General features: G+C 47.7%; 1 protein-coding gene across 1 annotated transcript; it reads right to left on the reverse strand.

Moving 5' to 3' along the window:
• Nucleotides 1-3,941: 3,941 nt before the first annotated feature.
• On the reverse strand, nucleotides 3,942-17,049 carry SLC48A1 (solute carrier family 48 member 1). The gene is made up of 3 exons (XM_053369767.1): nucleotides 16,846-17,049; nucleotides 5,499-5,666; nucleotides 3,942-4,115 (listed from the first exon to the last, which is right to left on the reverse strand). Exons 1-3 carry the CDS (start codon nucleotides 16,982-16,984, stop codon nucleotides 3,979-3,981), a joined length of 444 nt encoding a protein of 147 aa, XP_053225742.1. The 5' UTR covers nucleotides 16,985-17,049; the 3' UTR covers nucleotides 3,942-3,978.
• Between the last annotated feature and the right edge of the window lie 517 nt (nucleotides 17,050-17,566).

A 17,566-nucleotide genomic window follows, 5' to 3' on the forward strand; every position in this document is an offset into this window, starting at 1 on the left:
TATGAAATTTAGTGGGGCTCTCTTCCTGGTGAGTTTAGGATTGCAACCATTGAGAGGAAACTGTTACTCAGACTCAGGCACAGCAATTTGGTACAACAGAAGCAAAATATTAAGCCAATGCATGCTGCACTGAAATTCCACCTGCTGTCCAGTTTTGAATAAGGAACACAATGCACATTTTAGCCCATGACTCAGGTATGATCCAAGGCTGGGTGCCTGGCTGTGCTTTTCAATACACAATTGTGGGGAGTGAGAAGCACAAACAGGATTTGCTTTGCAAAAGTCAGACATCAGTTTTGGAAAAGAACTTATAATGCCACCACACAACCTAAGGCTATGTGCAAAACAGCAAACTTTCCCCATCTTCTCTGCAAGTCTCTCGTAACATTTGCCCTACTGCCCACTGCAACTGAACACTGAAGTCCAGCTTCTTGCAACCTAACTAATGTGGGCTTGCAGCTAACCATGGAGAGAAACCAGACCAGCCTGCCCCAACCCTGTGCCCTCCAGCTGGCTGTAGGGCACCAGGTTGAGGACAGAAGAACTAAAGGACTGGAAGCCCTCCACACACACACACCCTTGTTGTCATATCTGAGATTCTAAGCTCTTCAAAGGCTGTTTGAAGTTGTTCTGCTCCAATAAGAAAAAGGAATTTGTGTGAATTTACTGATGCCATGAGTTCCCTGCAGCCAAATCCACTGACAGCTTCAGACAGGTAACCAAGACCATGTGTGTACTAGACCAGTTCTTACCAGGGGGGCAAAAACACACACTTGCTTGGCTCAGGAGCTCCCCAGCCACAGGGGTTTCTCCCTCCCTCTGCCTCTCTCTCTGTCTCACACCCACACCCACCCACACCCCTCTTGGCTTCCCTCTGCAAGAAATACAGCCAGACACCTTGTACTGTTTTCCCCCTTTATTTATAACAAAAGTGGCATGTGGACAGTCTTCTCCCAGGCAAGCCGTTTGTGCACTGACTCCCCAATATCGCGTGCGCACACACAGAGGGGAGAACAAAACACACGCTGGTAAAAGTTATTTCCAAGGGCTGAAGCAGGGGAACAGAAAGCAGCCTATGAATTGTACTGCAAGAGCAGGGCAACATCACAAGGTCCCATCCCCTAATGAGCCGAGGGCCAAAGTTTCCATGGAGAGCAAAGGACAGAAGGTAGGGGTGGCCAACCTCAAGCCCTCCAGATACTGTTGGACTCCAGCTCCCATCATGCCTGGCCAGTGCCCATGCTGGCTGCAGCTGATGTGAGCTGGAGTCCAGCACCTGGAGGGCACCCTGTTGCCTGCCTACACCTGCATGCACTACAGATGGACCACTGACTTCCCCTGCTGGTGTGGCAGATTATTTTTCACCAGTGGCCAAGTCCTCTTTAGCTAGTCACCCGCTCTCTCATTATCCCTGCCTGCCCCTCATTCCATTAAACGGGCCACGAGGCAACAGGGTTTGCCCTTTTGCTTCTCCTGCATTTGCAAATAGATAACAATAGGCAGCCACCAATTTTCTTCTGTGCTTCTCGAAGTTTCTTGTTTTCAGGAGGGGAGCATCAGTGGACATCATCACGTGCTCCACATGGGGTGTCATTGGAGATGGTTCAGAAACGTAAAGCTGGCAAAGAATGCTGCTCACCAGCTCCTGGTTGTGGGCAGGAAGTTGGAGCATCGCACTGCACCGCTTGTTTCTAGGCCCAATTCAAATTGATGGGGATGAGTTCTAAAGTCCTAAATGGTTTGGGTCCAAGTTACCATACCTTTACAAATAGCTGTGCCTGCATTACCCTGCCAATCTCTTAAGATCTACTTCTGAGGCCGTTGAGATGCCCATTTTAAAAACAATGAAGCTGTTACAAAGTGCAGGAGGCCGCATGAAGAATCCAGAATTCACTGAAAGGTGGGAAGAGTTGCTACATCTGTCTTCCTTGGGTCTCCAGGCATGTCGCATGGGAACTGCTTAGCCTTCTTTCATAGGCCCAGATTTAGATCTGCAATAAGCTCACATTCAGTGGGTGAACAACTCCTGCATCTCCAAAGGGGACACTTGGTTCTCATCAAGTTGCTTCCAGGCAAACCGAGAAACAACAAGGGCCAGCCACCACTTAAATATCTGGGGAGCATCCAGTGTGCAGGGTCCACACTCAGAGTATAAGGATGTAAAAGGTTTATATAGAGTGGATCCATCCCTTAGTCACATTGTCAAGTTTAAGGTTATGTTAAGAAATCCAGGCAGTGCGTCCATCAGGCCTAGTTTGGATGAGACCTAGGTTACCAGACACAAGCTGATGGGTACAGCTCTCTGTTTGAGAAGAGATGGGAAGCACTCAGCAAGCCCTCTGTGCCCAACGGAAAGATCAGCACTGCAAAGGGAAAAGGTGTGAGCCGGGGGGTGGAGAAGAGAAATGGCACCACAGAATCTGGTACTAGCAAAAGGTTCTGGGTTAAGAGCGCAGTGGGAAGCCCTCACAGGTGTTCAGATGCAACAATTCAGATCCAAGTGACACAGAGAGATTCCGAGAACCCATTCCTTCTTACAAGATCACACCCATTGCATAGAACCAGCTCTGCTCCCGGCCAGGCTTGATCATAAAAGGCTAAGTGTTACAATAATAAAATGCAGATGTGATGCTATTTAATGCAACCACCAGTGGCTATCTTGGAATTCCTTAGTCGAAGTCCATTTTCAATTGATGGGGGGGAGGGTTTCAGTGGCCCCCCAGTTACCGCTAGACTCCAACTCCCATAATTCCTGACCCCATACTGGCTGGGGGCTGTTGGGAGCTGAGTCCAAGAGCTTTTGGGGTGAAGGGGCACAGGGGTACCCCAGCCACCCCCAATCCTCAGGCATGAAACCTCTTCTTCCACTGACCCATCCACTCCATCCAATTAACCAAGTGGCTAATTACGTATTTTGGTCCAAACATATGTGTGAGACACAGATGACACACTCAGAACTGACTGGAGCATTAGAGTCTAAATAAATGCTTTGTTTCTGCTTTATAATGTAACAGTTTTAGACAATGGATACAAGGAGCACATTAGCAGCTGACCCTTAAAAGGGGGGCTGGGCTGTGGGGTTTGAAGGGTGTTTTATGTCCCTTCCAAATTCCATAGAGCTAACCCTCAACAGCAGGGACAGTGTCAGCACAGGCACACAGCTTCACCTGAGCCAGGTATGGGGAACTCGTGAGCCACCTGTTGTTGTTGGACTACAACTCCCAGCATCCCCCCCCCCCACTGGCCATGCTGGCTGAGGCAGTTGGGAGTTGGAGCCCAACAGCAGCTGAAGCCGCAGCTTCCCCATCCCTGGTCTGAATCTGACTCTGAAACATCAAACCCAACAATTTAAAAGGAGCCAGGAGAAGAACTGGGGGCAGGGGGACTATTTTGGGCACAAAACTCCCTACGTTCTTCCTGCCTCAAAAGCCATGAGCAACAGCAAGACGACAACGAGGTCAGGGCTTCTGTTCAAAATAGTTTCCTCTTAAAATGGATTTGTGCCTTGCGCTTATGAAAATATCTCTCTCTGTGAAAGGAGTCCCTTCCTTTCTTCACCTCCTTGGGCCTTCACCACTCACCCGCCAGGCGGCAACAAGACAACGGCTATGGGGGGCGATGGTGGCTCTGCCTGTTTCTTCAGCCTTCATGTTGTTCCCCACCACTCCAAAGTACAAGAGGGAAATGTATTGGGCCCAGGAGGACTTGGACCAGAACCTTGGGTCTTGCTGTGGACCTTGAACCATCCCTCCAAGCTGGTGAAAGTTAAAAACACACACATACGCACGAGACTGAGGGTGCAAGCCAGAGCGACAGGCTGAATGGAATAAGGGAGAGCGCCTACGGAAGCCAGCAGAGGGGGGGAAGCAGAGGGGGACGCCGGCTCCTGCTCTCGTCCTCCTTGCCAGCACCTTCCTGCTAGGGTCTGTCCAGAGGGGGCCTCCTCTCCTTGCTGGAGTTTAAAAGTCTGGGTCTTCTTTAGAAGTCACTGAGAATGCTGATGTCTGCAAACTCATTCCTGTACCGATGGGAGTACAAGCTGAGGAGGAAGGCCCACTTCCAGGAGATGAAGCTCCAGACACAGGACAGGTAGTAGCTCTTTGGGTCTTTCAGGGCTAAACAGAAGAACAAGCACCATTAATAATGTTAAACAAGAGAGAGAGAGAACAGAGCCTCCCTTGCTCATTACTGAAGACTCCACTGGATGAGTTGCCACAGCCAAAGGAAGCCAATAGAATAAATGCCTCCTATGGGAATCGCCAGGCAGATGGGGAACCTGAGACCCTCCTGGTGATGCTTGGCTCCTGCTCCTTTCAGCTCCGGCCGGCACAGACAATAGTCAGGGGTGATGGGAGTTGCAGTAGCAGGAGGGTGCGCAGGATCCCTTTCCCTGCATTTTGAAAGGCCGGCACCTGAAGCTTCAGAAGCAAAAGCAAAGCTCCCCTTGGCTCCAAGTTGAAGCTAAAGTGGATCCCCCTTCAAGGCAGGTTCCCCAACAAATTCCCCTCCCCAGTACACATGGAAACACTAAGTAATGCGAACGGGAATATATGACCTCTTATTCTCAGTTGGACTCCTGCTAGTCCATCTCTCCCAGTATTGTCTATTTGTAACAGTAGCATCCATGTAAATCAGGCTGGTCCAATGCGCAGCCCAAGGGCCACATGTGGCCTTCAACGCATTTTCTGGCGGCCCTCAGCATGCCACCTTCCGAAAGTTGGGCAGGTGAGACGCTGGGCTTTGGGAAGGAGGCACAAGGCTCTGACAGGGTCCTAGAGTCTTCCCTCCACCTTCCCAAAGCCCAGTTAGTGCTTTCCCAGCTTTGGAAATGAGGGAGGGAGGGCTCTAGGACCCTGCCAGAGCCCTCGTGCCTCCTTCCCAAAGCCCAGAGCCTCATTTATCCACCTTTGGGAAGGCAGCATGCGGGTGCATGTCCAATTTTGGCCTTGCTCTCCCCACCTCCACAACCAGGCAGTGTGGCCTGTGGGTTCAAAACACTCTTGCAGCCCACTTGGTATAAAAAGTTGGGCCATCCTTCTGTAAATTCTTAGCCACAGAGACATTTTGGAGCCCTGCTCCCTAAGATTCTTCTGGCTGGAGATACCCAGCTCAGAACCTGAGACATTCTGCATACAAAGCAGCAATTGTGGCTCATCCCTCTATCTTTTGCACATGCCAATTTGCCTTCGACCAAGCCAGTCTACTGACCCATCAAGCTCAGTGCAGCTTGCTCTTTCCAACAGCGAATCGCCAAAGCCTCAGGCAAAAGGTCCATTCCACCCCCACTGCAGCTGGGTGATCCTTTCAAGTGGAGATGCCAGGGACTGAACCAAGGACCTTCTGTGAGCAAAGCAAGTGTTCTGCCACTGAGGATTATGGACTGCAGAATACAGCATTTTCAGGGAGCAAAATTTTGATTTTGCTTGTTTTGCTTTTGGGGCCACACAGAACCTACTCAGCTCTTGCTATAGCCGAACAGCAAATGCCCCCCAACTTACATTGATGCTGTGAGATGGCCAAGGCCAGGAATGTGCAGAAGCCCACCAGAGAGATGATGCCAAAGAGAACGCCGACAAAGAGGAAGAACCTCAAGCCTTTCAGCCACGTCCTCCAGTAATCCTGCACGTACATCACATGTGTGATCAGGGTCCAGAGAGCCAGCACCCCTGGGGGAGCAAAGAAGGAGAAGAATCAAGAGCAATGGCAACACGAACTGCAGGGCAGATCATCCATCTCCACACAGGTCTTAGGCCAGGAGTGGGGAGACTGTGGCTGCTGCAGTACTCCAAATCCCATCAGCCCTTGACCATTGGCTATGCTGAGGATGATGGGAGTTGGAGTCAAGAAACATCTGGAGGGCACTACACTGCCATTAAACAGAACAGAAAAGTCTGAGCAGGAAAAAATATTTTTCAAAAACCCACCAAACACCTATTGTGGTTCTCTTCCACAATAGGTAGTAGTAATAATAATAACAATAATTTTATTATTTCCCTAGCCACTCTGGGCGGCTTATAGCACATATAAAAACATAGTAAAACGTGAAACATTAAAAACTTCCCAATGCAGGGCTGCCCTCAGATGTCTTCTAAAAGTTGTGTAATTCTTCATCTCCTTGACATCTGATGGGAAGGCGTTCCACAGGGTGGGTGCCACTACTGAGAAGGCCCTCTGCCTGGTTCCCTGTAGCTTCACTTTTTGCAGTGAGGGAATCAGCAGAAGACCTTCAGAGGAGGACCTCAGTGTCCAGGCTGAACGAGACGCTCCTTCAGTTATACTGAGCTGAGGCTGTTTAGGGCTTTACAAGTCAGCACCAACACTGAATTGTGTTTGGAAACATAATGGGAGCCAGTGAAGATCCTTTAGGACCGGTGTTATATGGTGCCGGCAGTCACTCCCAGTCACCAGTCTAGCTGCCATATTCTGGATTAGTGCACACCTTTAGATCTCACCCCTTCAAATAAAATCAGGGAGAGGACACAGTGGAAGGAATGCCCTCCTGTGGTGAGAAACAGCGCTGCAGACAGCCATCAGCACTGGGCGGGGGGGGGGGCTGAGTGCAAGATCTGCAGCTGTTTCAGGGATGTACTGAGGGATCAAACACAGGTTTGAAGACAAACCTATGTAAAAGTCCCTGAGCTTTGAGAAGCAGCATGGAGGTGATCACTGTTCCTAGAACCAGGTGTTTTTATCCTTACAAGAGGGGAAATTGAGGGGGGGGGGCATCCACTTTTACCAGTTCAGCCAGCCAAAACAGGTTGCTCTGTCTGAAGGGCTTGTGTTATGTGCACTGATGTGATTTTGGCATTGCATCTCTGGTGCTCAGACCAGGTGTCTTCAGACCAGGGCAGGGGAACCTTTGGCCCTCCAGGTAACGTTGGACTCCAACTCCATCAGCCCCTGCTGGCCTGGCCAAAAGATGAAGGCAGCTGCAGTCCAGCAACATCTGGAGAGACAGGGATCCCCCAGCCCTGGCATAATTGTTACACCCACCCCAAGCGGGAAGTCTAGCGTGGAATGTGCCCCTGGAGATGCTGCTGGACTCCAAATCCCATCAGTCCTGCCCAGTGGCTGTGATGGCAACTGTAGTCCAAAGGAACTGGAGAGCACAAGGTTGGCAAGGGCTGTTCTGGAAGAACCATGGATGTGCAATGATTCCTGCAAGTTTTAAGGGGTGGGGAAACAGGAAGTTCAGCAGTGCTTTGCCAGCTCTGAAGAAGGGGAACTTCCCAGATTGCAGGTGCCGATTTCCACAGAGAGGCTACAGAAACACAGGCTTCTGAACACAAAGACCACCACAGCCAACCACAAATGAACAGCCACACTCTAGGCCAACCCCAACCTCTCTCACCACCAAAGGAACATAAGTGAACAGCAGAGAACCTGCACAAGCAACGGTGACACAAAACCCCACATATATTAAGTAAAATAGAAACATACGAGAGAGAGAGAGAGAGAGAGAGAGAGAGAGAGAGAGAGAGAGAGAGAGAGACATTGCACACACCTTTGTAAATCAAGAAAATCTTTTTTAAAAAAATACATTAAAAAATAATATTTGCAACATTGCTGACAAACCAAAAAAAGAAAAGAAAAGAAAAAGAAACAATCTTCTGGTCTACATTTAAAATAATATGGATGGTTTTTAAAAAATGCAGGGTCATTCCAGAGGCTGCTTCTCTCAGCAGGAAGTGTGTGTGGTCAGAGGCTCCCAGTTCACGTGTCAGAAACTGATTCAGCACCCAAGGCTGCCTCCTTGTGTTAGGGGACACCTGACGCAGCACTTCCCAAAACCCATGACTTTGCAAAGGAATCTTTGGAAGGGAAGTCTTCAGGGTGACTTGGCAGAAAATGCTGGGCAAAACGAGAACTCTGCACAGCAGCCTCCAAAATTGAATTAACCCTGACAAACTAGGCACAGGGTTGAAGGCACTGCTAGTAACAGCATTAAAGACCTTTCCAGTTCTCCAACACTCAGATAAACAGGGTTTAGATTGGGGTTTAGGGTCTTTGTTATCTAAGCCGTCCTATCACCCCACTGGGGCAGAGTGGTGGCAACCCTTCCCCTGCAAAACATCTGGAGTGTACAAATGCCTCCTCTGTGTCTTCCTGCTACCTGACCCCTGGGGACAACAAGCAATTGTGAGAAGGCTGTTCAGCTGAGCATGATCTATTTGGTCCAAATCCAGGACAAACAAACCCTTGGCAGGCTCAACTGGGGAGATCCACAATACAGTTGTTTTGAACTTTTTTGTGTTTCTTTTGGTCCTTTTCTGCATGCTGGAATGAGATAAGTGACATCAGCAACTGCCTGGCTGGAAAGGAGGAGGAAGGCATCCAAGGGAGGAACCATTCTGCAACCCAGCGCTGCCCCCTATCCCTAAAGACAGTGATCCTTTTGGCCCACACCCATGCAGCCTTGCACCCGGACTCATTTCTTGGTAAAGTCTCGGCCTGCATTCCTGAAACGGAACAAGAAACGTTTGAGATCATTGCTCAAGACAGAAGCAGCCTTGCCTCCTTCACATTTTCATGCACCCTGCCAAAAACAACCTTCAAGATCATGCCTCCTGATAAATCTTTGCCCTTCTAGAAGCTCCAGCTGTCAGAGACACCCCCAATTTGAGCATCAACACTCCAGCAATAGCCTAATTTGAGCCCCGGGGCTCCTGCAATGCCCCCAATTCTCACCATGTGTTCCTGTCGGCAACTGTGGCTGTTAGAAATCACCAAAGCAGCCAGCTGGATTAACAGCTTTGACTGTGTGAAGGCACCCTTTGGCACAGCAGTGGCTAAGAAGTGAGCCTGAAGGCAAAACTGAAAGGAGATTTCACACAGAACCTTCACCAATGTGGCATCAGGTTTGACAAGTAAGTCCTGGGAGTGATGAGATGCACACAGTCTAACGCTGAAGCGCCATCCGGGAAGCCTCTTCTCCCACCCACACAGGGAGCATTTCTTTGCGGGGAATTTTACATTTGAGCATATAAAGCAACCTTCTACTGGAGGCTGTTGGCAATTGGAGTCCAACTGCACCTACAGATTCCCCATTCAGTCTACACTGACTGCTAACAGCTCTCCAAGGCCTCATTCCAGGTATTCCACAATGCCTAACTTTTCTACAGTTGCACATGCTTATTATACATTTAGGTCCCAAGTAGACAATATTTTCTGGTTTTACAGAATGCTGCCATCTACCTAACCAGGTGCTGTTGGGCTCCAAATCTCCTCCGTCCCAGCCAGCCTGATGTGTGGTCGGGGTGACTGGGTGACCTTGGGTTAGTTGCCATCTCTTAGCCTAACCTACCTCACAGAGTTGTTGTGAGATTGAAGTAGAGAAGAGGAGAACCATGTACACCTTGAGTTCCTTGGAAGACAAAGGTGCTACATAAATGTAATAATTAATAAAAACACCTGGAAGGCCACAGGATGCCCATCCCTGACCCAATCCCTTGAATAACAGGAACCATCTTGCTACAAAACAAGCAGTGCTCAGAGAACAGGCCAGCTTGAAAGGAGTGTGCCCTGTACACGATGCAAGCCCCCACTTTTGCACAGCACACACCGTTGTTTGCTTCTCTCATCTTTCACATCCACATTGAACTTTTTATTCACTTGTCTGGCAATGTCTCCCTTTGGAGAAGATCTTAATCCAAAGCCTTGCTTTATCCAATCAACTGAACTACCTGCCTGACTTAAAAATAGCAAAAAAAGCTTCTTAAAAATGAAGGTCATCGTCCTGCAGGTTCATTCCAAGAATCAGGAGAGCGGCTTCCGCGTTCCAGGGCTCCACTCCCCAATTCAGTGGGGCACTTCCTTGAGATCTGAGGGGAGCTCCCATCGCATAAAGCAGCCATGAGGAAACTGTGGCCTTTCCAGAGGAGACTGGACTCCTAATCCCTGGCCATTATGGAGCTATTCACACCACGTAGGTCTCAAAGCAGTGTACAATAATAAAAAAAACCCCATACAATATACATCATTTAAAACCTCAAGAATATAAAACCTCACAAACTTCACAAACTAAAACAAAATGTAAAACATTTGAGGTGCATTCAGGGTGCGAAGACCTCCTGAAATAAGAGTTTTGATCAGAGTCTGAAACTGGGTGGGGGCAGCGCCTAGTTAGGTGGGATAATGTAAGTCAGCACACAGGTCAAGAGGAGGCGTCTTGGTTCTCATGGTCTTGCACTGCTTCAGGCTGCAGGAAAGGGCTCTGATGCTCCTTTACAAAATACACTTCTACCCAAAAGTTCTTTTCTACGTGGAAGGAATTTGCTTTGTATGGATCAGCATTCAGTCATGTGAGCTGCCATCGGCTGTCTGAAGGAGCACAGCTCATGGATTTCCCCCTCAACCACTTATTTAGTTGATTAAAAGCAACTAAACTGCTTAATATTCTAAAATTGCTGAGCAGAAGTGCAACCGTTTCATTAAAACAAGCTTCAACATATCTGTAAACTACTGCAAAACTGAGCTGTAGAGAACACATATGAACAAAAGAAGAGCCTTCTGGATCAGGCCAACCCTGTTCTCACCTTTGCCAAGCTGTGGGAAACCAGCAAGCAGGATCTGAGCACAAGAGCCCTCTTCCCTCCTGTGGTTTCCAGCAGCTGGGATTCAGAAGCCTTGCTGCCTCCAACTGTGGAGGCAGAGAGCAAAGAGGTTTATTACAGCACAACCTTATTATGAGGCATCCTGTCTTTGCTGACTCTGGGAATGGATAATATTGAAAAAGGCAGATATAATAGATTTGGAAGGACATGAAAACAGATTTGGATGGCATGCATACTTATAGTATGAGAAAGCTAAGGTGCATAAAGGTTTTCAGAATCATCTAATAAGAAAATCAATCTTTCTGGTATGGGAAAAAGCCAAAAACACCTTGGTGGCTTTCCCCTTTAGAAGTAATATCTTTGGAAAAAGCGAATATGAGAATTAATTGGTTGACAAATAGAGAGCTGGTGAAACTAAAAGATTATGATTAGATAAGGGATTTAATAATGGACTGGTTACAGTTTCACCAATTAAATGATATATTTAAGATAGATGAAAAGAAAGGTTTTAGTTGTGAATTATCAAGATTTCAAAAAGATTTGTTAGAAAATAATGTTAAATCATTATTTAAAATGTATAGCTTGGTTTTTAGAGCGGCCTACAAAAGATGAACAAGTCAAGTCAGCAAAGTATTTGGGACATAATATTCAGATGGCAGATTGGGAAAGGTTATGGAAATCAGATTTGAAATTTACGACACATTGTACACTGAAAGAAAATTATATGAAAATGATGTACCGGTGGTATTTGACTCCTACTAAGTTAGCAAAGGGATGCAGGTGGCACTGTGGGTTAAACCACAGAGCCTAGGACTTGCCAATTGGAAGGTCAGTGGTTCGAATCCCCGCGACGGGGTGAGCTCCCATTCCTTGGTCCCTGCTCCTGCCAACCTAGCAGTTCGAAAGCACATCAAAGTGCAAGTAGATAAATAGGTACCACTCCAGCGGGAAGGTAAACAGCGTTTCCGTGTGCTGCTCTGGTTCGCCAGAAGCGGCTTAGTCATGCTGGCCACATGACCTGGAAGCTGTACGCCAGCTCCCTCGGCCAATAAAGCGAGGTGAACGCCGCAACCCCAGAGTCAGCCACGACTGGACCTAATGGTCAGGGGTCCCTTTACCTTTATCTTTAAGTTAGCAAAAATGTATAGGACAAGTTCAAATATCTGCTGGAAATGTAAAAAAAAAGAAGGTACCTTTTATCATATGTGGTGGACTTGTAAGGTAATAAAAGCATTCTGGGAGATGATATATAATGAAATTAAAAAATGCTTAAAATAACTTTTGTTAAGAAACCAGAAGCTTTTTTATTAGGAATTACAGGTACTGACATACCAAGGGAGCAGAAAATACTCTTTATATATGGAACAACTGCCACCCGGATGTTATTATCCCAGAACTGGAAAGAAGACAAAGTCCCTACCAGAGAAGAATGGCAAGCCAAGCTGATGGACTTTGCCGAGATCATAGAATCATAGAGTTGGAAGAGTCCACAAGGGCCATCGAGTCCAACCCCCTGCCAAGCAGGAAACACCATCAGAGCACTCCTGACATATGGTTGTCAAGTCTCTGCTTAAAGACCTCCAAAGAAGGAGACTCCACCACACTCCTTGGCAGCAAATTCCACTGTCGAACAGCTCTTACTGTCAGGAAGTTCTTCCTAATGTTTAGGTGGAATCTTCTTTCTTGTAGTTTGGATCCATTGCTCCGTGTCCGCTTCTCTGGAGCAGCAGAAAACAACATTTCTCCCTCCTCTATGTGACATCCTTTTATATATTTGAACATGGCTATCATATCACCCCTTAACCTCCTCTTCTCCAGGCTAAACATGCCCAGCTCCCTTAGCCGTTCCTCATAAGGCATCGTTTCCAGGCCTTTGACCATTTCGGTTGCCCTCCTCTGGACACGTTCCAGTTTGTCAGTGTCCTTCTTGAACTGTGGTGCCCAGAACTGAACACAGTACTCCAGGTGAGGTCTGACCAGAGCAGAATACAGTGGCACTATTACTTCCCACTGTATTCTGCTGACTGGATGGCAAAGCTGACTGGAAAACTCAGAAATCAAAAGGATAAAAACTTTATAAAAGAGTGGGGAAAATTATAAGTTATTTAGGAGACCACTGTAAGCAAATGGAAACAAGAGCAAGATTTTGACTAACTTGTAGTGTAAAAATTATTATGGACAATATGGCTTGATACGGATGAATATGCAGTTGTAGATGTTTAAAATGAGACCCCTATGGAGGAGATGGGGGGGAAGTCTTGAGATTTGGGGAATCTCTTTATATAGATATATTTTTACTAGTTTGTGTTCATTTATAGCTTGTATTTGTAAAACTAATAAAAATGATTTCATAAAAAACCCCCAAACCAAAACATGTTTTAACTGGCATGCCTCTGCACTGCCAAACCAACCCAAGCTCTGATACAGGATATAAGATCCCCCGTCTGGGCATAGCTCCCAGCTAAGGCACTCCACAGCCGAGAGGTTCAGCAGGAAGCTTTCACTTACAGCTCACAGCGTCTTAAGACAGAAGACTGCAACCTAGCAAAATTTATTTCCAACTGTCAGAATGCTGGACATGGCAGATGGGGGAAAGCTCATTAATGGGTGGGTTCTCCTGCATTCTCTATGGATTTTGTACAAAGTCACATTCATGTCATACATTTAAAGCACCGTGATACCACCTTCCCCTCCCAAAAGAGTGCTGTGAGTTGTTAGGAGAGCCCAGGTGCCCTCTCAGAACTACGATTTCCAGAGTGACTTACCAAACAATCCCTCTTCACAGGGAGCACTGGAAAGTACAGTGATGTCAATGGCATCATTGTGCTTTCAATGTATGTTGTGAACGTGGCCATAGTCACATTGCACACAGACATGCGCAGGCCTGTGGGATTCCCACCACCAGTGAGGGCCAGAACACCCAGCCAGGATGAAGGCATAAACTCCAGGATGGTGTCTAGATTTGCTTCTGGCCTTCTGCCTCCAAAAATCAAGCCTACACCTACCTGCATGCTGAGGTCCAAAAGTAGAGCAGGGGTGGGTGCTATTGGCCGGCAACGCCGTCATCCCTGTCCACTGCTGATCAGGGCTGGTGTTCTAACAATATTTGGAGGGCCACGGGTTCTCGACTCAGAACACAACACATTCTAATAGCTCGTAAGGATTAGTGGCAATATATAAGTAGCCGTTTATATATGACAAATGGTATAGCTCATGCTTTGCATGCAGGTCTCCAACCGCAGTCTCAGGGTCAAAATAGATTTGAAGGATCTGGGGACTGGAAAAGGCAACACCCTAAAGATTCGCTGCCAGTAACAGTAGACAGCACAGTACAGTACCTTGGTTTACAACCATAATCCGTTCCGGAGGTCCGGTTGTAAACCAAAACAGGTTCTAACCCAAGGAACACTTTCGCCAATGGGGCCTCCCAAAAAAGATTGGTTGTAATTTAAAAAAATGGGTTGTAATAAAAAAAAGGGACACACACTTCCGGGTTTGACATGGTTGTAATCCAAAACGGTTGTAATCCAAAGCGGTTGCAAACCAAGGTACCACTGTACTGCGGAAGATGGAACAAAGGTCTAACTCTGTATATACAGTCCTTCTGTATATGCAGTCCTGCCAAGGTACAGTCTGACCCCCTCCTTTGGTAATCCTCATAGAACTCTAGCCCAATGGTTGCCATTAATTTGACTCTGAATTGATTTTAGAATGAATTGATTTTAGAATGAATTGATTTTAGAATGTATTTCAATAAATTGATTGTGATTTTATGTAAACTGTGTTATTTTACTGTTGTTAGCCGCTCTGAGCCCGGCTTCAGAGGGCGGGATATAAATAAAAATGTATTATTATTATATAGGAGCTTCATATGTACTTAATAAAGAAATGAATATGGAGAAAAAAAGAAATGAATATGGCTGGCTAAATTCCTCAATCCTTTTAAATGTGTGGGTGGGAGGGGGTGGTTATTTTGTGTGTGTGTGTGTGTGTGTGTGTGTGTGTGTGTGTGTGGTGTTTATATCTTGTATTTTTATGCTGTGAACCACCCTGAGATCTATGGATGAAGGGTGGTGTACAAACTGGATAAATAAATAAAATGTAATTTTAAATGGCAGCTGCCTTTCCCCAAATACACAGTCATCAATCCTTCAGAGACGACTGTCAAGTTTTTTCTATTACAATGCAATTTGTTTTACCGTGCTTCTCATTTAACTTGGTAATATCCTTCCTAACAGGGTAATAATGATCAGGTACTGAAAAACATTTCTAGGCTCCAAAGGCAGCACCTGTGTCCTCCCCATCCCTTCCAGGACTGGTTATTCTGGTTCCCATTTTACAGACAGGATAGCCAAGGCCAAGGGATTAGTGTCACCAATGTCACAAAGTCAGAGAAGCTGGGATTTGAACTTGTGCTCCTTCAAGTCCCAAATCTCTCTGGTTCAAACCGGTTCATCATCAATGCTTTCAGAACCATGTTCAGAAATTCACTGGGGGTAAAAGAAAGAAAGAAAATGAATGTGATTCTCATGAAGGTGATAATGAGAGGGTGACAGTTGCCCTGACAACTACCACAGAAGTACAAAAAGAAAGTAGCCAAAATCCCATCACGCCATGCTGTACCCTGACATGACATGACAATTATACGAGACACACAGATTTCTCCATGCTGCCTGCCTGCAAGAGACGATTGTGATGCTGGACAAAGAGGAAGAACGTATTCAAAAAGGCATCAGGAAAAGACATGGATTGCAAACCACAAACAGGCTGCATGCAACTGCATTTCTACATGCAGGGAGAAGAAGTCATGCTTAAAGTGGCCTTGAGATCAACAGGTGCCAAGTGCTGAAATTCCTTTCTTTTAAGCCCTGTCTTAAAACTGCTACTTGGTAGTACAAAGCTGCTAACAATTTCATGCCGAAACCAAGCTATTTTTAAACATCAACATATCCATATTTTTGTAGAATGTTGGATCCTAAATATTAGGTGCCCTGGTGGCTCTTTAAAGCCTAACAGCCAGTGAGATGCAGCAGTCTGAGTGTCAAACCAGGACCTGGCATACTAGGGTTCAAATCCCCATTCTGCCCAAGAGGTGATCTTGGGCCAGCCAGCATCTCTCAGCCAGACCTACCTCACAGGGTTGTTGCAAGGACAAGATGAGGAGAGGGAGACTCACACACAGCACCTACAGCTTCTTGGAGGAAAGGTGCAATATACAGTGGTACCTCGGGTTAAGCACTTCATTCATTCCGGAGGTCCGTTCTTAATCTGAATCTGTTCTTAACCTTAAGCACCACTTTAGCTAATGGGGCCTCCTGCTGCCGCCGCACGATTTCTGTTCTCATCCTGAAGCAAAGTTCTTAACCCAAGGTACTATTTCTGGGTTAGCGGAGTCTGTAACCTGAAGTGTCTGTAACCTGAAGCATCTGTAACCCGAGGTACCACTGTAAATGCTGTAATAAACAAAATAATTGTCTCCCCCTCCCCGCACACAAATTATCATACTGCCTTTAGTCTGAAATATATGTTAGAGTGCTGTTAATGGTTACAGCGATAGGCTAGGAGCTCTTTGGGCATCAATGGGCCAGTTGCTATCTCTTAGCCTAAGTCCCAGGGTTGCAAAGAATTAAAATGTCACTCTGAGCTGTTGGGGTGGGGGGTAAGGTAGATAAATCTAACTAAGGACTGTAATATCCCAAGTACCGCCTCTCTCCATATAAATAGCATCCGAGTCCCTTCTTCAGATGATAACAACAACAACAACAACAACAACAATTAAAAAACCACAGATTAGCTACAACTTGTCACATTTATACTCACAACAAGGGCAACTGGTAAGTATTACAACTAGAAAAAGCACTTAAAAGAATTCAAGTGACCTTTAGCACCAGGGGAAAGAAATGTAGGGACACTATGTTGTTGTTTTTAAGGCTCTCCGGTTGGGGCAGCGAAGGGGAAATAAATCCAATGTGGATTGTCCCGCGAGGCCAGTTTGCAAATAACCCTCCTCTGGCTGCTCAGAAAGTTTAGGTGGCCGAGAGTCCCCCAGGCCCCCTTCAAGCTGTGGCCCCGCCGTACAAAAGCGAACCCACAGGCTGCGTGCTGCAAACTCGCCGCGGACTCGGAGCGACGAAGCCCCGGCGAGAAGGGGAGGGCGCGGGGAGAAAGAGGCTCCCGGAGCGGACCCTTCCCGAGGCGGGCTTCCCCTGCGGGCCGGGGGCGCCATCGAGGGGGCCCCTTGGAAGGCGAGGCTGCGCGGAGAGAGAGAGTCCCGGCCGCGCGCGCGTCTTACCGGAGAGCCCCCCGGCGGCGGCGGTGTAAGGCTGCCGCAGGCTGGGCGCCAGGTTCCACACCAGGAAGACCGACAGCCCCGACACGCTCCCGGCCGCCGAGTAGGCCAGGCGGATGCCCAGCTTCCGCGTCACCGCCATCGCCCAGCCAGCCCAGCCAGCGAGAGGGCGCGCTGCGCCGGTGCCCGTCCGAGGCCGCCTGCCTGCCTGCCTGCCTGCCTGCCTGCCGCTGCCTCCCCGGCTCCGCCTCCCTCGCCGCCCCGCCGGAGACGCCCCCTTCGGCAGCGGCGCCCAGCGGCCGGGGGGAGGCTCGCCTTCGCGGCCAGACGCGCCTCGAACTTGCCCGGAGTCCGGGTCGGGGGGGCGGGCGGACGCCCAGCGAAAGGCAGCGGGGCAACTTGGAAGGGGGACTCTCCTTCCTTGGAGGTTTTGAACAGAGGCTGGAGGCTCAGCAGTCGCGGATGCTTGAGCTGAGATTCCAGCATTGCAGGGGGTTGGACTGGATGACCCTCGGGGTCCCGCCAACTTGACAATTCTATGATTCTATAGTGACTGGCTCGAAGTGCGACTTGGAACCCAGATCTCTCCTCTTAACTGCTTTGCAATCCTAAGTGGTGGTGGTTGTCTTTTTCAATTCCGCCCTGTATCAAATCAAAACTTTATTGCGGTCCAAAGACCCACCAAACAATTTCAAAACTAGATACAGTTTAACTGTATCTGTAT

Source organism: Podarcis raffonei, chromosome 2 (assembly GCF_027172205.1).
Source record: "Podarcis raffonei isolate rPodRaf1 chromosome 2, rPodRaf1.pri, whole genome shotgun sequence".
NCBI classification, from domain to species: domain Eukaryota; kingdom Metazoa; phylum Chordata; class Lepidosauria; order Squamata; family Lacertidae; genus Podarcis; species Podarcis raffonei.